Source organism: Dendrobates tinctorius, unplaced genomic scaffold (assembly GCF_039654945.1).
Source record: "Dendrobates tinctorius isolate UK_male_01 unplaced genomic scaffold, ASM3965494v1 ptg000130l, whole genome shotgun sequence".
Lineage (NCBI taxonomy): Eukaryota > Metazoa > Chordata > Amphibia > Anura > Dendrobatidae > Dendrobates > Dendrobates tinctorius.
The window spans coordinates 411,776-437,871 of NW_027361798.1; the positions used below are offsets into that span (position 1 = coordinate 411,776).

Sequence of the window (26,096 nt, forward strand, 5' to 3'; positions counted from 1 at the left end):
AGGCATTGGAGTTGGGTCGAGCTAGTGGCTCCTGGGAACAGCTGCATCCCTCTCTAGAGGGCTCTGTGGCTGCGGAGACCATGTCCGGAGGGCAGGCTCTGGCATCACACTGATACCCAAGAGATCCCTCAGCATCCATTTGAGCTGTGCGCTCCCGAAGTCTTTCGTATTCATCTCCAGGCAGCAGCTGCTAGTTCCGGTCTTCGCACGGCTTCCGTCCGGCGGCGCGCTTCCCTGGGTACTTACGGCGCACTATGTCATTGGTGGGTGCACCGGTGACGCGGCTTCTGGGTGCATGTCCGCACGGCGTCAGGGACCAATCTGGGAAGATGGCACAGGATATCGGCCTTTCTACTGCGGCCGGCGTGCGTTCCAGGCGGAGTGTGTACAGTACGGCCAAATACCTGCAGGCCATCATCCATATTTAACAGCAGCTGGGCTCAGAAGGATGAGGAATCAAATGTCCTGAAGCCGGGAAAGACTGACTACTTAAAGGAGGGACAGCTGGCAGCACGCCTGACTCAGTATGGAGAGTGCTAGCCGTTCTGACGTCTATACTTTCTGATGTCTATACTGTCTTTCAGGACAAAGATGCCTAGATGGTCCACCACAGTGTCCAAAAGGAAGACTAACAGATGTGCTATATGCCATGCCTGATTCCCAAAGACTTACGATAAGAAGCTCTGTGAAGGGTGCATTTTCAATTTACTTAAGGAAGAGCTTACCGCACAACTAACCAGGACAAAAACCATGATTAGAGAGGAGGTACAGAGTACAGTTTCCGCTCTAATGCCGTCCCAATCACCCCGTCCTAAGTGACCCAGGTGTGACATGGATCCAAGTTTAGAGGAAGGAGAACTGTCTGGCTATTCTGATCCGGACTCTGGAGAAGGTGAGGGTTCCTCAGAACTGGTTCCGGAAAAGATATTTGTTTTCCTCTGAAAACAGGAACGTGCTCCTACAAACCATTAGGGGCACCATGAAGATTGAGGACTCCACTGAACCACTGACGGTCCAGGATGAAATGATCGGGGGCTTAAGAACTCGAAGGAACAGGGTCTTTCCAGTTAATATTCATGTAGCAGCAATAATACTGTAAAAGTGGGAAAACATGGGGAAAAGGATGGTGGCCCCAAAGGATTTTAAGTACTGCCTTCCTTTTGGTCCAGAAGAGACCATGGTATGGGAAACAATACCAAAAATTTACATACCGGTAGCAAGGGTCTCTAAGAAAACAGCTATTCCCTTCGAGGACTCCTTAGGCCTTAAGGATCTGATGGACAAATGATCAGAGCATCTCCTTAAGAAGGCCTGGTAATCATCTGCATTTATTATGAAAGCAAACATAGCAGCCACCTCGGTAGCCAGGTGAATGAGTGTATGGGTGGATGAGCTAGAGAGTCATATTAAAAACAAGGCTCCCAGGGAAGAAATCCTGAAATTGCTACCTTTGCTGAAAATGGCACGATTTCATGACAGACGCTTCAGCAAAGTCAGTCCGGTTTGCAGCAATAAATAATGCATTATCAAACGTGGCAAGGCAAGCCTAGTGGTTAAGATCATGGACAGTCAAAAAAAACAGTTATGCTCGATAGCCTCCTCTTGCCTACACGTGTTCGGACCAGTCATGGATTAGTTGCTTGAAAAAGCATCTGATAAAAAGAAAGGCTTCCCCGAAGGAAAACCAAAGAGGACACTGTCCTTTTGGAGGACTCTCTCTCATCCGAGGCTGGCCTATAGAGGGAAGGGGAAGTCGGGCAGGTGGAGCTACCCCAAGGACCTAAAGTCCTAGACCCAGCAGACAATGACGTCAGAGGCGTTGGGGGGGACTTCAGTACTTCATGTGAGGCTGGCAGGAAATTCCTAAAATCCATGGATTCTGTAGACAGTCGCTCAGGGGTACAGGATAGAGTTCACCCAGTTACCTCCCAAAAGATACTATTTAACTTCTACCCAGTCTACAGCAGTCCACCAGATACTCCTAAAAGATATAGAAGAACTTACAGAATTGCAGGTCATAATTCAGGTGCCACATTCCCAACAATTCCACGGACATTATTCCAGTCTGTTTTTCATAAAAAAGCCTGGAGGGGAGTACCGGACAATAATCAACCTGAAACCACTAAACCGGTGGGTGGTCTACAAACAGTTCAAAATGGAGTCACTCAGGTCGGTCATACCTCTGATAAAAAAGGACTCTGTAATGAGCACGCTGGATTGAAAGAGTGCCTATTACCATGTACTTATCCATAACTCGCACCAAAAATACCTCAGGTTTGCAATAAAGAACCAGGGGAAGGTACAGCATTTCCGGGGTCTGCCCTTCGGTCTTTCCTCTGTGCCCTGAATTTTACAAAACTCATGGTGGAAATAATGGCCTTCCTAAGAGAAAAGAACATCCATATCGTCCCATACTTGGATGACCTTCTCCTAGTAGCAGAGTCGCCAGAGCAGATGGAGGAATATTTAACAACAACCAAGTCAGTCCTTGAGAGGCTGGAGTGGTTAGTAAACCTGAAAAAATCAAGTCTCTGGCTGGAAAGGAATAAAGTCTTTCTGGGTGTACTCTTAGATTCCGAACAGGAATATTCATTCCTTCCGCTGCACAGGCTATTGAAAAGCGAAAGTACATCTCCATCAGGAGAGCCATGAGAATTCTAGGTTTAAAGACCACATGCATTCCAAGCATCCAATGGAGTCTGTTCCATTCAAGAATCCTACAACAGGAGGTCTTTTTGGCCTGGGAAGGCAAAGAGGCATCTCTGGACAACAGACTGTTAATATCCAGAGAGGTAAAGCAGTCTCTGTCTTGGTGGACCAGAATAGCAAATCACGGGAAAGGAAGGTGCTGGAAAGTATTGCAATGCTTAAGCATCACTATGGATGCAAGCCTCAGAGGTAGGTGAGCCTATCTAGAAGGACGTTACCTCCAATGAACATGGTCCACATGAGTGCGCAACAGCTCCTCAAACCACAGGGAGCTCAGAGCAGTTTGGGAAGCACTGGAGAGATGTCAAGAAGAGCTAAAAGATCGACAAGTCAGAATCTATTCAGACAATTCTACCACAATATCTTTCCTCCTGCATCAGGGAGGTCCAAGCCGCCGTCACTTACAGGAGATATCAGAAACAATATTTTCCTGGGTGGAAAGCATGAAGAAGTCAATCACGGCAGTGTATTTGAGGGGCTCAAGAAATCAGATAACAGACTTCCTAAGCAGGGAAAATGGTTAACCCTCGGAATGGTCTTTAAACGAGGAAGTCTTTTATCAGCTGCCCAGCACTGAGGTACCCCAGAAATTAGACTTATTTGCCTCCAGAAGAAATACAAAGACATGAGAATTCTTTTCAATAAATCCAGGAGACAACCCAACCTGGGTGGATACTTTGGCACAGAACTGGAATATGGAACTCGCATACGCCTTCCCACGCATAACCCTTCTCTACTATCCAAAAGAACAGGAAGCTGGTAACCTCGGCTATATATCTAAAGATCTGGAATAAATTCTGTTCACAAAGAAGAGTTTCAATCTCCATCAATCAGGGCCCAGATATTCATCATATTCTAGATTTCCTTCAGTCCGGGTTTGATAGGGGTCTGAAGCCTAGTACACTGAAGGTACAGATACCAGACTTGGGATTATTCTTTGACTATCCCCTGGCCAACCATCCCTGGATAGTAAGATTCATTAAATCTGTTCAGTGTATTAGACCTACAGTACAAAGCTCTGTGCCCCCCCTGGGATCTCAACTTATTCTTAAACTAATTATGCAAAAGTCCATGCGAACCACTGGACCAAGCAGACCTAAGGTCTGTGTCGCTAAGGCAGTCTTCCTGGTGGCGATAACTTCATCGAGGCATATAGGCGAGATCCAAGCCCTTTCCATAAGGGACCCATATTTAAAAATTCAAGAGGTATGTATCATCCTAAGGTGGGATCCAGCATTTCTTTCTAAAGTGGTTACTGACTTTTACAGAAGCCAAGAAATCGTGTTACCTGCTTTCTGTCAAAATTACAGTAATGAGAAGGAACTCTCTCCACTCCTTGTATGTAAGGAGGACAGTTTTACAATACTTAAAGCTCACAGAAAGCTGGAATGTGGACTCAAACCTCTCCATCCAGATGGCTGGAAAGACCAAGGGGAAGAATGCATCAAAATCTACCCTGGCTATATGGATAAAGTCGACAATTAGCACAACATACGTCTCGGCGGAAAAGACTCTGCCGGAAAACCTCAATGCTCACTCACTGTGTTAGGCGATTGCGAAATTCTGGAATATCTGGGTGAGCCGTGGACAGAAAATTCCAGTGTCTCTTTATGGTTTTGTGTAAGATGTTAACATATGGATGGTAAGTATGAATGAATGGTACCCGTGAGACTATATTTGTGCGAGTAATGCCCTGTGGATTCAGTGCCTCTGTCAGTGTGATTTGGGGATAACCGCGCTCTATGAATTTAGGCTCCATTTGTCGTAGACGTAATTGACGTTTCTCAGGGTCAGAGACAATCCTCTGGACCCTTTTAAATTGATATCTTGGAATAGCCCTCTTGATGGCAGGTGGGTGTAAATTGGAGAAATGTAGAAGACTGTTACGATCAGTGGCCTTAGTATAAAGATCCGAGCTTAGGTTGCCCTGATCATCTTTTATGATCATCGTGTCTAGAAAACTGACCTGTTGCTTGCTATTGGTAAAAGTAAAAGTGAGGCCTGTCCAAGCTGTATTGAGGCTGTTGAAAAATACGTTCAAGGACTCGGGGGAACCCGTCCAAATACAGAACACGTCATCAATATAACGTTTCCACAAGGAGCAATGTGTTTGGAAAAGTACATCCGTGTAAACCACTTCCTCCTCAAATTTGGCCATATAGCTATTGGCATAAGGGGGCGCCATATTGGATCCCATGGCCATACCCCTTGTCTGTAGATAAAAATTTTCTTCAAACATAAAGTAATTGCGTGTCAAAACAATCTTAAGTAGGCGTAAAATTAAATCCGCTATCTCTTTATGTGTATTAGCATGGGTCAATAGACTATGGACACACTCTATGCCTTTGTCGTGTGGAATAGAGGTGTAAAGGTCCTTCACGTCAAAGGAAACCAGTGTTGCTTTAGCTGGTATCGGACCCAATTCACCTATTGTCCGGAGAAAATCTCCTGTGTCAAGGATAAAGGAAGGCGTGTCCTTAATCAGAGGAGTCAGAACCTTTTCAATGAAAATTGATAGAGGGGACAGAATGGAGTCGGTGGACGCAACTATTGGGCGCCCCGGGGGGTTCTCTAAACTTTTATGGACCTTTGGTAGGATATATGTACTTTTGTATTATGCTGTATGTCTGGACATATTAATTGTAAATGCATACTACACCTCGTTGTACCGATTATGAGGATACATTATGATTTTGCCTTTTGTATATTTTTGAACTTATTACAGCAGACTGATGAAGGCCAATTGTAGGCCGAAACGTCTTTTGTGACTGCCAAAATAAAATCTTGTCTTGAAAGGATCATTCAGTTGAGTGCCAAGTTACTTTATTATTATTGTGATTAATAAAGGCTATTTTTTAGAAAATGAGCTGATTTTATATTTTTATATATTTTTTATTTACTACTATTCCATCTTGGTTTACGGTTGGCTCTGTTCAGGCTCTCTCTCACCATCTTTTGTCAGTTGTTCTATTTGATACCGGACTGCCATCCACCACTTGGGAGAGGGCACTTTGGCTATACGCACATTAATCAGTCATCTAATTTAATTTTATTTTTGTGCTCCCCTCTCTAAGTGCAGGTAGGAGGCAGAGTCAGGGCCTTGCTTCAGCGCCAAGTAGTGGCATTGCCTGTACGCCACTGTGCACTTGGTCTGCACTCCACAGTACTCCACAGTAGCCAGCGTCTATTAGTGGCGTTCGCAGGTGCGACGCTGTGCGCTTAGTGGATCTAGAGAGGCTCTTACCCCACGTCCTTGGGGCAGAGTCTTGTGACCGTACACTAGCGCTGATTCAGCTGTGCCCTGTGACAGTTAACAGTGTACGGCATTTGTGTTCTGTGGTTCTGTGGCTCTGTGAAGCAACAGAGCCCGTTGCTACTACACACTGGGTGGCGTTTAACCCACGTGTGTCCAGTCCGATACCGCCATTTTGTGTCCACCATTACTGAGCAGCAGTTAACGTCTCTGCCCGGTGGACCCCGGGCTGTGAACGCACCTTACTAACATCTTATTATTTGGTGCGTTCCGCCAGCCCCTAACACACTGAGGACAATTTCTGCTTTGTGGGCAGAGAGGGCTGGGGCATCTATGGATCAGATCTCAGAGCTGCGACTTGGTCAAATTTACTACCTTTTACAGACATTATAAGTTGAATGTTCTGTCAAATCAACAGACGGCCTTTGGGAAGAAAGTCCGACAAGCAATAATCCCGCCCTAGTAGGAGTTATTTGATATTTCTCCTGGTGGTGCTGTCAGGAGGGACGTTCTGAAAAGCATGAATTAGTCCTACCGGTAATGGTGTTTCTAGGAGTCCATAATGACAGCACCACTTATATGCACTACCTTGAATTTCCTGTCTGGTATGTGAAATGAACAAGTGTAGAGAGGAAATTCAATAAAATATTTGTTGCATCCATCCTTGTGTGGTACTTAGAAAATCACTGAAGGGTGTTGGTGGGAAGGAGCTATTTAACCTTTTCTGTGTTCCTGTCCATATCAAGGATACAAAGGACTACCTCCTGGTGGTGCTGTCATAATGTACTCCTGGAAACATGATTACCAGTAGGACTAATTCCTACTTTCTATGCGGGTCAGAAACTTGCAGATCCATTTTCACCTGCTCCTGATCTGGTAATTACCTCTCCCTATAGAACCTTTCTCTGTCTTGCCAGTGAAAGTTTTGCTTCCTAGCTCCTTGGAGACTCTGTGCTTAACCCCTTTCTGACATCGGCTGTACTATTCCGTCCATGTGACCCTACACAATTTGACCATGGATGGAATAGTATGTCATCGCGATCGGCCACAGGGGGGGTGCGCGGCCGATCGCGGCCGGGTGTCAGCTGATTCTCACAGCTGACACCCGCCACTTTAACAACCAAAATACTTCGATCAAACAAGATCGCAGCATTCCGGGAGCCAGCACAGGGCTTACACCCCCTCTGCCTTTGGATCGGAGACCCCGTGGCATGATGCAGGGTCCCGATCGTTGCCATGGTGAGCGGATGTCGTCATGACAACATCCAGCTCATTAGAGCTAGAAAACTTGGGAAACTTGTTGATCATGCGCAGGGCATGATCAGCAAGTCTCCCTGTGTCAGTGCAGCGCTGACAGATTCTATGGTATGCAGATGCTGCTTCATCTGCATACTATAGAAGTGATCAGCATGCAAAAAAGTGATTGTCCCATAGTGGGACAAAGTGTAAAAGTTGGGAAAAAGTAAAAAATTTTTTTTAAACAATTGTAAAAATATAAAAAATAATAATAAAAAATCAATATATATTCTATTACTAAATAAACATTTTAATGAAAAAAAATCTAAACAGTAAAAGTACACATATTTGGTATTGCCACATCCACAACAACCCGACCTAAAAACTGTCCCACTAGTTAACTCCTTAAGTAAATACCATTAAAAAAAAACAAGGAAAAAAAATACTTTATCATCATACCGCCGAACAAAAAATGGAATAACACGTGCTAAAAAAGGTGGATATAAATAATCATGGTACCGCTGAAAACGTCATCTTGTCCCGCAAAAAAATGAGCTGCCATACAGCATCATCAGAGGAAAAATAAAAAAGTTATAGCTCGCAGAATAAAGCGATGCAAAAATAAGTTTTTCTATAAAATAGTTTTTTTTATAAAAAAATCGCCAAAATATAAATGAGGTATCTCTGTAATAAATCTTATCAATTTTACCACACACAGAACGGTATAAACGCCCCCCCCCATAAAGAAATTCATGAATTGCTGGATTTTGCTCATTCTGTCTCACAAAAATTGGAATAGAAAGCGATCAAAAAATGTAATGTGCTCTCAAAATGTGGTGATGCAAAAACTATTTTTTGCAATAAAAAGCGTTTTTTAGCGTGTGACAGCTGCCAGACATAAAAACCCGCTATAAGGCCTCTTTCACACAACCTGAAATTTGCGGTACCGGAGATGTCAGTGTCTGTGTCTGTAATACTTGCGGCACATGTGTGGCATGCGTGTGCCACATCAGTGCCACAAGGACGAGGGCCAGGGAAGAAGCGTTTCAGTAAGCGCTGTTCCCCGGCTCCAGGTGCTGAACACGGTTCTCATGATTCTCCCCTGCTCTGCTGGCAATCGGCGCGAGCAGGGGAAAATGATGAATGATGAGAGTTACATTTAAGTAATAAAAGAGACAGCAGGCGGAGGCTGATGGGACCATTACTCCCATCAGTCTACCCCTGCAGCTGCTAATAACAGTGACAGCAGGAGCAGCTGATGGGGGTATTCATCAGCCGCTCCTGCGCTTTAAATAAATACGGTAATTAAAAAAAAACGGCGTGGGTTCCCCCTATTTTTGATAACCAGCGAGACTAAACTCACAGCTGGGGGCTGCAACCCTCAGCTGTCAGCTTCAGCCAGGCTAGTTATCAAGAACAGATGGGTCCCCATGCTGTTTTTTTAAATTATTTAAATAAATAATTTAAAAAAACAGCGTGGGGTCCCCCTATTTTTGACAACCCTTGCTAAAGCAGACAACTTGGGGGTGGTATTCTCAGGTTGGTAAGGGGCCATTGATATTGCCCCCCCTCCTAAAAATAGCAGCCCGCAGCCACCCAGAAAAGACACATCTATTAAATGCGCCAATTTTGGTGCTTTGCCAGGCTCTTCCCACTTGCCCTGTAGCGGTGGCAAGTGGGGTAATATTTGTGTGGTTGATGTCACCTTTCAGGTGACATCAAGCCCACGGCTTAGTAATAGAGCGGCGTCTATAAGACACCCCCATTACTTATCCTATAGTTGTATTGAAAATAAACAGACACCCAGAATAAAGGCCTTTATTTGAAAAAAATAACACAGACTCCTTTATGAATCTCATTTAAACCATACTTACAACCATGCCTAATCCAAGCGAAGCCCTCGATCTCCTGTGAGCCGTGAGCTTTCACTGTGCTAACGGGAATCTGATCGTAGCTCAAACCGGCTGGGAACAGAGCTCAGTGACCGGAAATAAGCTCTATGACGTAGCCTCCGGTTACTGACGCTGCATTCCGCAGCATCTCATTCACCAGTGGTTTTCAGCCGGGACAGTCGCATCTTGGTACCGTCCAGGTTGAAAAGTGTATATCTCCCAGACATGGATTACGGTGTGGAACACAATGACGGACATGTATGGTATATTGTTGCTTTATTATTTTATTTTTATTTCAGGAGATTGAGGACTTCACTTGGATTAGGTGTGGTTGCTGATCGCCGGCAGAGCAGGGGAGAATGATGGCGCCGAGGAACAGCGCTTACTGTAACGCTTCTTCCCCGGCGCTGATGCGCGTCACATGGATGACATAAATGTGTGTTATGTGTATGCACGTGTGCGGGACGTTTTACGGGCCATACTGACATTAAAAAATGGACATGTCAGTGTGTTTTGACCACGGACACACGGTCCATGAAAACACACTGACATGTGCACAGACCCATTCACTTGAATAGGTAAATAGCGCTCCATTCCTCCCGTCTCTCTCCGTATGGCTAAGTAGTACTGTACAGCCACATATGGGGTATTGCCATGTTCAGTAGAAATAGTGGGACAAATTTGGTTGCCATTTTTACCCACTTCTTATGTGAAAATGTAAAATCTTTGGCTAAAACAAAATTTTGGTGGTAAAAATGTAGTTGTTTTGTCCTCACTGTCCAATGGTATAAAATTCTGTGACACACACATGGTGTCAATATGATCACTGCACCCCTAGATGAATTCATTGTGAAGTGTAGTTCGTAAAATGGGGTCACTTATGGGGGGGTTCTGCTGTTTAGGCACCTCATGGGCTCTCCCAGTGGGTCATGGCACCTGCAAACCATAACAGTAAAATCTGGCACTCTTCCCTTCTGAGCTCTGCCATGCGCCCACACAGTGGTTAACCCCCACATATGGGGTATCAGCGTACTCAGGATAAATTGCCAACAACTTTTTGGGTCCAATTTCTCCTGTTATCATTGGGAAAATAAAAAATTGGGGGCGAAAAGATAATTTTTGTGAAAAAAATATGATTTTTTTATTTTTATAGCTTTACATTATAAACTTCTGTGAAGCACTTGGGGGTTCAAAGTGCTCACCACACATCTAGATAAGTTCCTTGGGGGGTCTAGTTTCCAAAATGGGGTCACTTGTGGGGGGTTTCCACTGTTTAGGTACATCAGGGGCTCTCCAAACGTGACATCATACATGGCGTCCAATCTCAATTCCAGCAATTTTGCATTGAAAAGTCAAACGGCGCTGCTTTCCTTCTTAGCTCTGCCATGTGCCCAAACAGTGGTTTACCTGCATATCTGGGGTATGAGCATACTTAGGAGAAATTGCACAGCAACTTTTGGGGTCGAATTTCTCCTGTTACCCTTGGTTAAATAAAAAAATTGGATCTGAAGTTAATTTTTGGTGAAAAAAGTTAAATGTTCATTTTTTTTAAACATTCCATAAATTCCTGTGAAGCACCTGAAGGGTTAATAAATTTCTTTAATGTGGTTTTGAGCACCTTGAGGGGTGCAGTTTTTAGAATGGTGTCACTTTTGGGTATTTCTTATCATATAGATCCCTCAAAGAGACTTCAAATGTGATGTGGTCCCTAAAAATAAAATGGTGTTGTAAAAATGAGAAATCACTGTTTAACTTTAAACCCTTATAACTTCCTAACAAAAAAAAATTGGTTCCAAAATTGTGCTGATGTAAAGTAAACATGTGGGAAATGTTACTTATTAAGTATTTTATGTGACATATCTCTGTGATTTAAGGGCATGAAAATTCAAAGTTGGAAAATGGCGGAAATTTCAAAGTTTTCGCCAAATTTCCATTTTTTTCACAAATAAACACAAGTTATATCAATGAAATTTTACCACTAACATGAAGGACAATATGTCACGAGAAAACAATGTCAGAATCACCGGGATCCAAGGAAGCGTTCCAAAGTTATTAACTCTTAAAGGGATAGTGGTCAGAATTGTAAAAATTGGACCGGTCATTAACGTGCAAACCACCCTTGGGTGGTAAAGGGGTTAATAGGGGAGATACAGAGGCGTAACTACCGGGGTAGCAGCCGAAGCGGTTGCTTTGGGGCCCGGCCCATATAGGGGCCCGGGTCCCCGGCTCCGATCGGCGCTACCCGGTAGTGCAATTTAATTACCCTAACCACTGGTCCGCGGCCCAGCACCGGGCCGTTGCAGTGCTCTTGCCGCGGGGAGCCGGCGGCTGTGTAGCAGCTGTCAGCTGATTCTCACCCTGCATAGCGGTCCCTGTCAGCGCGGCGGCTTCATCCAGCGCTGAGCTGTCAAGTGTACCGCTCATTTAAGGTAATGAATATGGACGCCACTCCTTTCCCATAGGCATGGCGTCCATATTCATGCACCTTAATGAGTGGTAGCATGTGACCGCTCCGCACAGGAAGAAGCTGAAGCGCCACGAGATGCAGGGGGGGAAGTTCAGCGACGGGAGGGAAGTTCAGCGATCTGAGGGTAAGTATGATGGGGAGGATGGGGGAGCCGAGCGGAGCCATATATACAAGGGAGGGAGAGTGGGAGCAGAGCCATATATACAAGGGAGGCCGGGAGAGTGGAAGCAGAGCCATATATACAAGGGAGGTAGAGTGGGAGCAGAGCCATATATACAAGGGAGGGAGAGTGGAAGCAGAGCCATATATACAAGGGAGGGAGAGTGGGAGCAGAGCCATATATACAAGGGAGGGAGAGTGGAAGCAGAGCCATATATACAAGGGAGGGAGAGGGAGCAGAGCCATATATACAAGGGAGGGAGGGTGGGAGCGGAGCCATGCATACAGGATGGGACACGGGAGCCATGCATACAGGATGGGACAGGGGAGCCATGTATACAGGATGGGAGGGTGGGAGCAGAGCCATGTATACGGGATGGGAGGGTGGGAGCACAACCATGTATACAGGATGGGAGGGTGGGAGCGGAGCCATGTATACAGGATGGGAGAGTAGGAGCAGAGCCATGTATACAGGATGGGAGAGTGGGAGCAGAGCCATGCATACAGGATGAGAGAGTGGGAGCAGAGCCATGCATACAGGATGGGAGAGTGGGAGCAGAGCCATGTATACAGGATGGGAGGTTGGGAGCAGAGCCATGTATACAGGATGGGAGAGTAGAGAATTAGCAGAGCCATGTATACAGGATGGGAGAGTGGGAGCAGAGCCATGCATACAGGATGGGAGAGTAGGAGCAGAGCCATGTATACAGGATGGGAGGGTGGGAGCAGAGCCATGTATACGGGATGGGAGAGTGGGAGCAGAGCCATGTATACAGGATGGGAGAGTAGGAGCAGAGCCATGTATACAGGATGGGAGGTTGGGAGCAGAGCCATGTATACAGGATGGGAGAGTGGGAGCAGAGCCAGGTATACAGGATGGGAGAGTGGGAGCAGAGCCATGTATACAGGATGGGAGGTTGGGAGCAGAGCCATGTATACAAGGATTGGAGAGTAGGAGCAGAGCCATGTATACAGGATGGGAGAGTGGGAGCAGAGCCATGCATACAGGATGAGAGAGTGGGAGCAGAGCCATGCATACAGGATGGGAGAGTAGGAGCAGAGCCATGTATACAGGATGGGAGAGTGGGAGCAGAGCCATGTATACAGGATGGGAGAGTGGGAGCAGAGCCAGGTATACAGGATGGGAGAGTGGGAGCAGAGCCAAGTATACAGGATGGGAGAGTGGGAGCAGAGCCATGTATACAGGATGGGAGAGTGGGAACGGAGCCATGTATACAGGATGGGAGGGTGGGAGCGGAGCCATGTATACAAGGATGGGAGAGTAGGAGCAGAGCCATGTATACAGGATGAGAGAGTGGGAGCAGAGCCATGCATACAGGATGGGAGGGTGGGAGCGGAGCCATGTATACAGGATGGGAGGGTGGGAGCGGAGCCATGAATACAAGGATGGGAGCAGAGCCATGTATACAGGATGGGAGAGTGGGAGCAGAGCCATGTATACAGGATGGGAGAGTGGGAACGGAGCCATGTATACAGGATGGGAGAGTGGGAGCAGAGCCATGTATACAAGGATGGGACAGGGGAGCCATGCATACAACAGGGGGAGCCACACAGAGCTGGACGGGGGGGACCACACATACATTTTCTGATGATTAGAAAATAATCAGCATGTACAGTACTCCAGTACAATTGTTCTTAAGTGTTCAATGCTCCATTTCCTTGTAGGTTCCAATCATCATTAGCAGTGACGGTCATCAGTAGAAGTAGCCCAGTGCTCCCACTGAAACAGAGAAACAAGCCAGGTGCTCCCACTCATTCAAAACCTATGGTGAGTTGAGTCACATTATAAATTTTATAATTAAATAATAAGTATGCACTGCTAAACTAAAACCGCGTCCATAGCCCCGCCCCCTTAAGACCAAAGCCCCGCCCCTGTCACACCTCCATCCCCACCCTGCCGGGCCATGGAAGAATAGTCTTGCTTGAAGCCGTTCCCTGGTGCAAAAAAGGTTGGGGACCACTGGTGTAGGGGATCCAGGGCACCGGCGGAAAAAAATGTACGCTATGATTTTGCAGCCTACTCTACATTTCTGTGCCTGCTGTGCGGAGCGAAGCACATATTGGGCCCGCCTCCCTGCCTGCAGCCAGTCACAGAGTGTATTGCTTCAGACTAGTTCAGTCCCGCCCCTTCCCTGAGCCCTCGCTGTCTATTAGCTCTCTTCAGAGCTGCCTGCCGCATGGACCTCTGGGAAATGTAGTTCCTGGAGGGGTGTGTCTTTGAGGGTGTGTCTTTGAGGGGGCCCCATTTAAAAGTTTGCTATGGGACCCAATCAGTTCTAGTTACCCCCCTGGGGAGATAGTTGTTGCTACTAGAGATTGCCGCATCCTGTTTTTGGGTATATGCTTTCTTCATTGTGCTATTCCCAATTGGTTGGTACATTCCTATCCTTCTGTCACGTCCGCCATGTCTGCCATGTCTGTTTGTCTCAAGAACTCCTGGAGCGATGTGCATGCGCATGTTTTGTCTGCTGTCCTGCATGTTCGCTAGAGCTGTGTGCAGACTCGCCTCATGTCTGAGCTGCAGGATCCCTGCGTTTCTGCTCTGCCTTCTGTGATCTTCTCGTCATGTCTGGAGTCCTTGATCATGTGATGTTTCTTAAGATCCTGCACTGTCTGGTTCTGCAATCATCTCGTCATGTCTAGAATCCCGGATCATGTGTTCTTCCTAGGATCCTGCACTGGTTGGTTCGGTGATCATCTCGTCATGTCTGAAACCCTGATCATGTGACGTTTCCTAAGATCCTGCACTGTCTGGTTCTGCTATCATCTCGTCATGTCTAGAATCCCGGAAGTTCTCCCCTGGTCCTGACCTGGAGGAGGAGGTGCTATGCCCTACATCAGGCCGCCTCTTCCTATGCTCAGGGCCTGATTATTGTGTTGCTTCCCTGCAAGGCTCTGGGTCTGTGGGGTCGCTCCCTCTATTCTGTGCCCTTGCACTTTGCTCTGTAGTGCGTCTCTGCACACGCTCCGTGCTCGTATTCCGCCTCTTGTCTTGTGCCATGTCTTGTGTTGTCTCTCGTGCCATGTTTGTCTTTGCCTTGTAGTCCTTCTGCTGTTCTTTGTCTTAGTCTGTTTTGCTATGTCTCGCCTTAGCTATGCTTTGACTTGTAGTCCTCCCTGTGTTCTCTGCCTTGCCTGTTTTGCCAGGTCTTGCTTTTGCTATGCTTTGACTTGTAGTCCTCCCTGTGTTCTCTTCCTTGCTATTCCTTGCTTTGTGTTCCTCCCTGGTCTCAGTCTTTGCTTGCTCTGCCTCGCTCTCTCCTATGGTGCTCTGTAGTGCTCCCTGGCACACGCACCATTTCTCCTCTCCTTAGTGCTCGTTTCTTTGTCTAGTCCCAAGGTCTTCCCTTGGCCCGGCTCTGGGCTTCTGCCTACGCTCCGCTGCTAGACTCTGTCATCGCTCTGACCTGGCTCTGTTTCTGCCTGTATTCCTTGCCTTGCTCCCTGCCTTGTCCTTGCATTGAACCCCGGCGTGGGTTCCCCTTGGCCGTCTCCTGTGCCGTGGTAAGTGCCACGTGTTTGTGTACAGCCGTGTGTACTGGCCAGTGTGGCGTGCCCCCTGCGTGGCTCCTAGCACGCAGCCCTTCCTTGAACCCTGGCGTGGCTCCTAGCACGCACCCTGCCCTGAACCTGGCGTGGCTCCTAGCACGAAGGTTCCTTTGCCCCCTCCTGTGCCTTAGTCGTGCCTCGTGCTGGCGTTACAGCCGTGTGCATTGGCCAGTGAGGTGTGCGTCCCTGCGTAGCTCCTAGCACGCAGCCCTGCTCTGAACCCTGGCGTGTCTCTACACGCACCCTGTCTTGTGCCTTGGCGTGTCTCTACACGCACTCTGTCTTGTGCCTTGGCATGTCTCTACACGCACTCTGTCTTGTGCCTTGGCGTGTCTCTACACGCACCCTGTCTTGTGCCCTGGCGTGTCTCTACACGCACTCTGTCTTGTGCCCTGGCGTGTCTCTACACGCACTCTGTCTTGTGCCTTGGCGTGTCTCTACACGCACTCTGTCTTGTGCCTTGGCATGTCTCTACACGCACTCTGTCTTGTGCCTTGGCGTGTCTCTACACGCACTCTGTCTTGTACCTTGGCGTGTCTCTACACGCACTCTGTCTTGTACCTTGGCGTGTCTCTACACGCACTCTGTCTTGTACCTTGGCGTGTCTCTACACGCACTCTGTCTTGTACCTTGGCGTGTCTCTACACGCACTCTGTCTTGTACCTTGGCGTGTCTCTACACGCACTCTGTCTTATACCTTGTACCTTGGCGTGTCTCTACACGCACTGTCTTATTCTATGCTTTGGCGTGGCTACACACGCACCCTGTCTCGTTTATGGACCTTGGCGTGCCCACGCGCGCACCTTGCACGTTTTGCTTGTTTTCTCTGTATGTGATCTTGTGTTATTCTAATGAAGATATCTTGCACCTACGTCTAGTCTCGTCTTGCTTCCTGCTTGTCGTCAGACACTCGTCTAGTGTCCCCTGAGCCGGCCGTCTGGTCCCAGCAGTCGTGGTGGCTCACCCCCTTGGTCTTGCCCCTGACACTCCCTGTATAGGGGGTGGATTCTCACAAGGTCAGCTCGCCCTCGGTGGGTGGGTGCCACGACCCAGAGGGTCCACTCAAAAAAAGGGCTCAGCAGGAGCTGAGTCCGTCACACCTTCCCTATATATTTCTTTACTTTTGAGGGTTTGTATATTTGTTGCTTTCTGTTATTTCTATTTTATCTTTGTGTCTTGTTTACGTTATATACGGTATCTGTCCCAGGCCTCATGGGGTGGGGAAGGGGACAGACCAGGGTTTAGCAAGAGCATAGTAAGGTTGGAGACTCTGGCCTCTCTCCCTTCAAGAGTACACCTGGGACAGGGATAGTTAGGGTCCCAGTTCCAGGGACAGTTTGAGGCCCCCCCTTCCTCATTTAAGGCCGTCACTGCGGCCATAGAACAGCTGACATCAACCTCACAACCATCACCCCACTTTTCACCAAACCAGGAAAAGTGGGAAAAGCCTGGCAAAGCAGCAGAATTGATGCATCTAATAGATGCGCTTTTTCTGGAGTGGCTGCGGGCTGCTATTTTTAGGCCAAAGAGGCCAGTATCCATAGCCACTTTCCAGCCTGAGAATACCAGCCCCCAACTGTCTGCTTTAGCTTGACTGCTTATCAAAAATGGAAAAAATGGGGGCCGTTTTTTAAAATTATTTAAATAATTAAAAAAAGGCATAGGGACATGTCTATTCTTGATAACCAGCCATGATAAAGCTAATAGCTGAGTGTTGCAGCCTGCAGCTGTCAGTTTAGTCTGTGCTGGTAATCAAAAATTGAAGACTCCCCACATCATTTTTATTTATTTATTTCATTATAGCACAGGCGCCGGCTGTGGAATGCTCACACCAGCAGCACCTGCTCTCTCCGTTTTCAGTTACAGCAGGCGTAGGCTGATGGGAGTAGTACTCTCTCATCATCTGACGCCTGTGACCGGAAGTAAGCTATTTACCGCTGGTCACAGCTTCTGGCTTATGCTGTGGTCAGTTCGCTGACCTGTGCTTATGATCTTACCACTGATCAGAGTCAGTATTTGCCACGCTATCATGCAGATGACAGCATGGCAAACAACGGCTGTTTGTGCCCTCAATTCATCTGAATGAGGTCCGTGTTTGGGTTCGGGTACTGTTTTGGTATGCAAACCAAACTTTTTTTTTTTTTTTAGATTTTCGCCTGAACCCGAACATCCACGGGTTTGCTCATCACCACTCAGGATCAGTACAGATAAGTAATGTAATCTATGTGCACAGTGACTGCACCATCAGAATAGTGAGTTCAGCTCTGGAATATAATACAGGATGTAACTCAGGATCAGTAATGTAATGTATGTACACAGTGACTGCACCAACAGAATAGTGAGTGCAGCTCTGAAATATAATACAGGATGTAACTCAGGATCAGTAATGTAATGTATGTACACAGTGGCTGCACCAGCAGAATAGTGAGTTCAGCTCTGAAATATAATACAGGATGTAACTCAGGATCAGTAATGTAATGTATGTACACAGTGACTACACCAGCAGAACAGTGAGTTCAGCTCTGAAATATAATACAGGATGTAACTCAGGATCAGTAATGTAATGTATGTACACAGTGACTGCACCAGCAGAATAGTGAGTGCAGCGCTGGAGTATAATACAGGATGTAACTCAGGATCAGTAATGTAATGTATGTACACAGTGACTGCACCAGTAGAATAGTGAGTGCAGCTCTGGGGTATAATACAGGATGTAACTCAGGATCAGTAATGTAATGTATGTACACAGTGACTGCACCAGCAGAATAGTGAGTGCAGCTCTGGGGTATAATACAGGATGTAACTCAGGATCAGTAATGTAATGTATGTACACAGTGACTGCACCAGTAGAATAGTGAGTGCAGCTCTGGGGTATAATACAGGATGTAACTCAGGATCAGTAATGTAATGTATGTACACAGTGACTGCACCAGCAGAATAGTGAGTGCAGCTCTGGGGTATAATACAGGATGTAACTCAGGATCAGTAATGTAATGTATGTACACAGTGACTGCACCAGCAGAATAGTGAGTGCAGCTCTGGAGTATAATACAGGATGTAACTCAGGATCAGTAATGTAATGTATGTACACAGTGACTGCACCAGCAGAATAGTGAGTGCAGCTCTGGAGTATAATACAGGATGTAACTCAGGATCAGTAGTGTAATGTATGTATACAGTGACTGCACCAGCAGAATAGTGAGTGCAGCTCTGGGGTATAATACAGGATGTAACTCAGGATCAGTAATGTAATGTATGTACACAGTGACTGCACCAGCAGAATAGTGAGTGCAGCTCTGGGGTATAATACAGGGTGTAACTCAGGATCAGTAATGTAATCTATGTGCACAGTGACTGCACCATCAGAATAGTGAGTTCAGCTCTGAAATATAATACAGGATGTAACTCAGGATCAGTAATGTAATGTATGTACACAGTGACTGCACCAGCAGAATAGTGAGTGCAGCTCTGGAGTATAATACAGGATGTAACTCAGGATCAGTAATGTAATGTATGTACACAGTGACTGCACCAGCAGAACAGTGAGTGCAGCTCTGGAGTATAACACAGGATGTAACTCAGGATCAGTAATGTAATGTATGTACACAGTGACTGCATCATCAGAATAGTGAGTTCAGCTCTGGAATATAATACAGGATGTAACTCAGGATCAGTAATGTAATTTATGTACACAGTGACTACACCAGCAGAATAGTGAGTGCAGCTCTGGAGGATAATACAGGATGTAACTCAGGATCAGTAATGTAATGTATGTGCACAGTGACTGCACCAGCAGAATAGTGAGTGCAGCTCTGGGGTATAATACAGGATGTAACTCAGGAATAGTAATGTAATGTATGTACATGGTGACTGCACCAGCAGTATAGTGAGTGCAGCTCTGGGGTATAATACAGGATGTAACTCAGGATCAGTAATGTAATGTATGTACACAGTGACTGCACCAGCAGAATAGTGAGTGCAGCTCTGGGGTATAACACTTGATGTAACTCAGGATCAGTAATGTAATGTATGTACACAGTGACTGCAGACCACACCAGCAGAATATTGAGTTCAGCTCTGGAGTATAATACAGGATGTAACTCAGGATCAGTAATGTAATGTCTGTACACAGTGAGTGCACCAGCAGAATAGTGAGCGCAGCTCTGGAGCATAATACAGGATGTAACTCAGTATCAGTAGTGTAATGTATGCACACAGTGACTGCACCAGCAGAATAATGAGTGCAGCTCTGTAGTATAATAGAGGATGTAACTCAGAATCAGTAATGTAATGTATGTACAGAGTGACTACACCAGCAGAATAGGAGTGCAGCTCTGGAGTATAATACAGGATGTAACTCAGGATCAGTAATGTAATGTCTGTACACAGTGACTGCACCAGCAGAATAGTGAGCGCAACTCTGGGGTATAATACAGGAGGTAACTCAGGATCAGTAATGTAATGTATGTGCACAGTGACTGCACCAGCAGAATAGTGAGCGCAGCTCTGGGGTATAATACAGGAGGTAACTCAGGATCAGTAATGTAATGTATGTACACAGTGACTGCACCAGCAGAATAGTGAGTGCAGCTCTGGGGTATAATACAGGATGTAACTCAGGATCAGTAATGTAATGTATGTACACAGTGACTGCACCAGCAGAATAGTGAGCGCAACTCTGAAGTATAATACAGGAGGTAACTCAGGATCAGTAATATAATGTATGTACACAGTGACTGCACCAGTAGAATAGTGAGTGCAGCTCTGGTGTATAATACAGTATGTAACTCAGGATCAGTAATGTAATGTCTGTACACAGTGACTACACCAGCAGAATAGTGAGTGCAGCTCTGGAGTATAATACAGGATCAGTAATGTAATGTCTGTACACAGTGACTGCACCAGCAGAATAGTGAGCGCAACTCTGAAGTATAATACAGGATGTAACTTAGGATCAGTAATGTAATGTATGTACACAGTGACTGCACCAGCAGAATAGTGAGTGCAGCTCTGGGGTATAATACAGGATGTAACTCAGGATCAGTAATGTAATGTATGTACACAGTGACTGCACCAGCAGAATAGTGAGCGCAGCTCTTGAGCACAATACAGGATGTAACTCAGGATCAGTAGTGTAATGTATGCACACAGTGACTGCACCAGCTGAATAGTGAGTGCAGCTCTGGAGTATAATACAGGATGTAACTCAGGATCAGTAATGTATGTACACAGTGACTGCACCAGCAGAACAGTGAGTTCAGCTCTGGAGTATAATACAGGAGGTAACTCAGGATCAGTGATGTAATGTATGTACACAGTGACTGCACCAGCAGAATAATGAGTGCAGCTCTGTAGTATAATAGAGGATGTAACTCAGAATCAGTAATGTAATGTATGTACAGAGTGACTACACCAGCAGAATAGGAGTGCAGCTCTGGAGTATAATACAGGATGTAACTCAGGATCAGTAATGTAATGTCTGTACACAGTGACTGCACCAGCAGAATAGTGAGCGCAACTCTGAAGTATAATACAGGAGGTAACTCAGGATCAGTAATGTAATGTATGTACACAGTGACTGCACCAGCAGAATAGTGAGCGCAACTCTGGGGTATTATACAGGAGGTAACTCAGGATCAGTAATGTAATGTATGTGCACAGTGACTGCACCAGCAGAATAGTGAGCGCAGCTCTGGGGTATAATACAGGAGGTAACTCAGGATCAGTAATGTAATGTATGTACACAGTGACTGCACCAGCAGAATAGTGAGTGCAGCTCTGGGGTATAATACAGGATGTAACTCAGGATCAGTAATGTAATGTATGTACACAGTGACTGCACCAGCAGAATAGTGAGCACAACTCTGAAGTATAATACAGGAGGTAACTCAGGATCAGTAATATAATGTATGTACACAGTGACTGCACCAGTAGAATAGTGAGTGCAGCTCTGGGGTATAATACAGGATGTAACTCAGGATCAGTAATGTATGTACACAGTGACTGCACCAGCAGAACAGTGAGTGCAGCTCTGGAGTATAGTACACAATTTAATGTAAGAGGGTGACCTGAGTGGTCACGTGTTTCTCTCTTGTTTTAAAGGAAACTGCTTATAAACTGCTTAACTGATATAAATGCTATAATTAATGTAAATGTGTAATCTCGATGAATCTGGCATAGGGAAATGCAGGAACAGCATTTGGTATGATTAGGTGTTTGGGCAGTCCAGTGGGGGCTTTCACAGTTGGGAGGGAGAGCAGTGAGTTTGTCAGTGGGAGCAGTGTACAGAAGTGTATCATAGTTATAACGTGAAGAAAGTGCTGGAGAGAGATTCAGGAGAAGGCAGAACAGGCCAGAGGGCCACACAGTACGGAAAGGCACAGAACGCTTGGGAAAAGCAGAATGCGGTCGGCCGCCACTTGGTACAGCGGTATTCCTTAGAGAATCTAGGGCCTACGACTCAAATCAGGTTTGGACACGGGAACCTTTATAATGTCGCAGCAAATGGAGCTGTAGGGGAAACCAGTCCAGGAAAGTGGGCGCAGGAATATGGGGACAGGGTTTATCTGAAACTGAAAATTCCCTTTCATTTTGATGAATCTCCTCACTCTGTATTATTGATCTGCAAAGTCAAAGTTCTGATTGCTTTCGCCTTTGCCTATTAGTTTACATTTCTTTATTTAATACATACTCTAAAAAGCGGACTGTTATTCATACCTTGGACTTCTGGATAATGGGCTACTAGTACCATGCTGAACTTTATGGTAGAAGCCATAGACACAGATCCTGTTCCTAAAAGTGATTTAATCATCACGATGAGACTCATGTAGCAGAAATCTGGATCCACCTCATTTTCCACCTAAGAATGAGCAGAACATCAGTCACATATTCTATTTGATGTTAGCAACAGATTGGGTAGATTTTACACAAGGTGGCTGATAACCTCCAGAATAGTGAGGACAGCTCTGGAGTATAATACAGACAGTTTGATGGAACAGTGTATGATGTAAAGATGATACTTCCTACTGTTAGGCTCAACTGGAGAGGTGGATTCTCTAAGCCTCTTGCCCAGCTCAGCACATGGACCCCAGGCATTGATGCAACAAGCAGGAAGGCACATGGGCAGCGAGAACTTGGCACACGGAGCATTGAATGAATGCAGCAGGAATGAATGTAAGCACATACAAAAAGCACAGATGCTGGAGCACACCAAACAGGATTAGTCTCAATTCCAAGACACATGTAGATGTCTAAGGCCGGCTTCACATTTGCGGATGTCAGAGCTGCGGACGGCTGCGTAGTTCCTCTGTGAAGCTCCACCCACTGCCGCACTTTCTCCATTCAGCTCCGCCTACGTCTGCATGCGGCCTGCATACCTATCTTTAACAATGGGTACGCAGGCCATGCGGATGTATGCGGATGCCTCCGCATGCGTCGTTTTGATGACACCTGTGTTTCTCTTAGGCAGCGCGTGTGCAGTACTCACGGTCAGGTTGTGTACGGCACCTGGTACTCTTTGGCTGTCACTGGACACACACACCGCGTGTCCCGCTCTCCCTGGTCCCCGCTGTTGGCGGCGGGCGACGCTGGTCTGCATGGCATTGGTACTCCCGGCCGGAGTACCCCTCTCTTGGTCTGTTGCGACACCTGGCTCGGCTCCTCTCTGGGTGCATGGCTCTCACTGCTGGCACGGCTCTGCTCCGCTGACACGGGTCTCACTGCCGACACAGCTCTGCTCTGCTGGCATGGCCCTACTCTGCAAGCGACGGTTCCTTCTATATGGCCCTTTGCCACACTGGGACACTCTGATGGGGGAAGCATAGAATGCTGCTCACCGCTCTGCGTGCTGCCCTCTGCGCCGGCGCCAGACTGACTCTTTTGGTGCGCTTTCTTCTTTTATCTGCCGGCCGCTGCGTACCGTTTTCTGGCTCTTCCCACCCTCTCCTGTCAGCAATAAACTCTGTCTCTCTCAGGCTTCTCTCATGCAGCAGAGGGAGGTCCGCCCCACTCAGGCTTCACCCCGGGAACAGAGGATGCAGCCCTTCTAGTTCTGGACCCGGCATTCAGGTACCCGAAGTCAGGTCTATCTCCTTACACTTCCATGGGATGTTGTGGAGATATTCGGTGACTGTTGGTGGTGCTTCCACATTCTCTCTTTGAGGAAAAGCCAGGTGGCACTGTTGCTTGGGAATGGGAGGAAGAGGCTGAGACAGCAGCAGAAGAGGGAACAGGAGGAGCCTAAGATCTTGGTTTTTCAGGTGTGTACTCCATTGCAGCTCGTGCTTTGCATTCAGATGCCTCATCAAGCTGGTGATGCTTAGGTTAAGAACATTTATGCCTCGTTTCAGTCTCTGATGGCAAAGTGTGCAAACCACCTTGTCTTGTTGACAGCAAACTGTATGTTGAAATGCCATGCCAGGGAGATCCTTTGAGCTGGCTTTGGTGTGCTTAGTTTGTCAGCACGGTGGACAGTAGCAGCTGATGTACTGGCTTAGGGCTGGAAGCTGTGGTTCTGCACCCTGTTCCCTCTTTTGTGCAGCTGGGGCATCATGACTACCAGCGTGACCACCACCTCTTCCTCCAAACTGCTCACATCATTCAGATGGCCTTGACTCCATGTAGGGTCTAGTACCTCATCATCCCCCATCGTGCCATCACGCCTCTCCAGTCTGACGTTAACTCTTCTGCCTGACTAATCCATCTCTCTCCTCGTCTAATAGTTTGTTCATTGCAATTTCTATTTGTGTTTTACATTAACTCCTTCTCACGTACAACGCCATGGAATTAATGCTGCTCTAAACATTAATAATAGTAATCCTCCGCAGGATGTTCCACCAAGTCCTCACCTCGGCCCTCCTTGCCGGTCTGTACACTGCAGAAAGCAACAGCAGTTGGCACCTGTGTTCCATTATCATCAGAGATGTGCTGCGGTGGTCCTCTGACCACTTGCACTACCCCTCTCACATACTCATCCTCAAACAGAATAAGAATCAGTAAGAATCAGTGCACTCAATCTCTTCCAATTGTGGGGCAGGACCAGGTGGATGGCCCACGGAACCACAGCCGGCAGAGTCATCAAAAAGCAGAAGTGCATGACTGGGGGCTCAGACTGCTGCCTGATTTGCAAGAGGATGATGTGTAAGACAAATGCCCATGGGCCGCAGGTGCAAATTCTGCGCTTCCAGCAGGGGACCGGGTGGAAAGCCAAGTGAAGAAACTGAAGGCGCTCTCAGCCATCAAATATAAATCCTCCTCTGCTTGTTCGGTCCTCTCCATTCGTCCAGCAGTACCTAGGCCTACTAAATTACACACATTGACTTGTTGCCTGCGTGCACCAGAGGAAGGTGTTTCATTTGGGAGTGTATCGGGCACAGATCGACCACGTCCTCTCCCTGCAGCAGCTACATAACTACCAGCAACACAGCCACGTCCCATCTTTGATTCTCTCCTCATTCTTTGCATCCCAAAAAATGCCGAGTATTACACAACCTGTATACAGAGAGAGTGGTCAGCAGACTATTACGCTGCCTGTATGCAGAGTCTGTTTCCAGAGTACCCTCTATGAGGGGATGACACACTTGGCTGCTTCATCAGGTAGACACAGGAACCGTTTTGGTATAGAATCACCCGCTGGTTTATTGTCGATAGCATAAATCCTTGGCAGGGTTCAGCAAAATAAACAGTCTTGCTGGCATAACGGTAAAACAAACAAAACACAGTTCATATGAGTTCATTCCCTGCAAGGTTCACCTGGAGTTATCCAGCACAGTCCTTTAGCTCCTCCAGAAGTATGTGAGAGTTTCTGCTCTCCCAAGCCACAACCCACCACTGACTCAAATGGCCAGGTATTTACCACCCATGTGATGGTCACATGACCTTGACCTCACACAGGTCCTGGCAGAATTCTGCAGGTGCGGACCTCCGCCCACCCGCTCTATGAAATCAGGCAAAACATGTTCCTATTAACCCTCTCAGTACTTAGTGTGTTGGAGGAAAAAACACTGGTTTTACATCACTGACCACAGTATGTGCAAACCATGCCAGTGACTCATGCTTCAAATACCATGCCAGTGACTCTGTCACCCCCCCAAAAAAAAAAAACAACAAACATAAAAATATTGTTGACTACCTGCTTCTTTTCTACCTACACCACCATGTCCAAAGTTAGTGATGACGGTAGCACCTTTAATACTGTCAAATAACTATAAGGTGTGGCGCAATGGATAATGGTCCTTAGAGTGATTTGATTCAGACCCCATAGTCTATACACAATGTCAGACATTTTATTCACAAATTTGCCCATATATTTATATTTAACCAGTCTGATATACCATAACTATATAGACATTATTCACACAGTTGGATACCCCAAAAAAATTATTTTTGACTCCAAAATATGGTATTAAAATTGTTTTTTTATTTATTAAACAACATATAAAAATATATATTAATACATTACTGAAAAGGGAAAAGTACATCTAAAATGAGGAACTAACAGAAGCCATAGGTTTATCCACAAAACTACCATAATACAATATTAATGTTATTAACATATGCTCCTAAATAACTGTTGTGCAAATGCCGGCAATCATACAGATTTGTAACAGCATGAGGCTACAGCGGCTGTAATTACTATGAATTCAGTGCAATACTAAGTAAGCTACCAATTAAACCATCTTGACCGCCACTTAGTGCACTAAAAGGAGGACTAGACGCTGACCCTATAACTACATGTATAAGGCTGCCGACAAGCCACAATAAGTATTAATATAACAGCGTACCATCCTCCCCAATCGAGCACCAGCCTTAA

General features: G+C 46.4%; 1 protein-coding gene across 2 annotated transcripts in view; it reads right to left on the reverse strand.

The window, feature by feature from the left end:
- Positions 1–26,096, reverse strand: part of LOC141047907 (cytochrome P450 2C7-like) — a 217,590-nt gene that overhangs the window by 79,018 nt on the left and 112,476 nt on the right. For both annotated transcript variants that reach the window (XM_073543226.1, XM_073543227.1), the window contains one exon: positions 22,004–22,145. In XM_073543226.1, the coding sequence (XP_073399327.1) occupies positions 22,004–22,145 (142 nt within the window). The remainder of the gene's footprint in view (positions 1–22,003; positions 22,146–26,096) is intronic.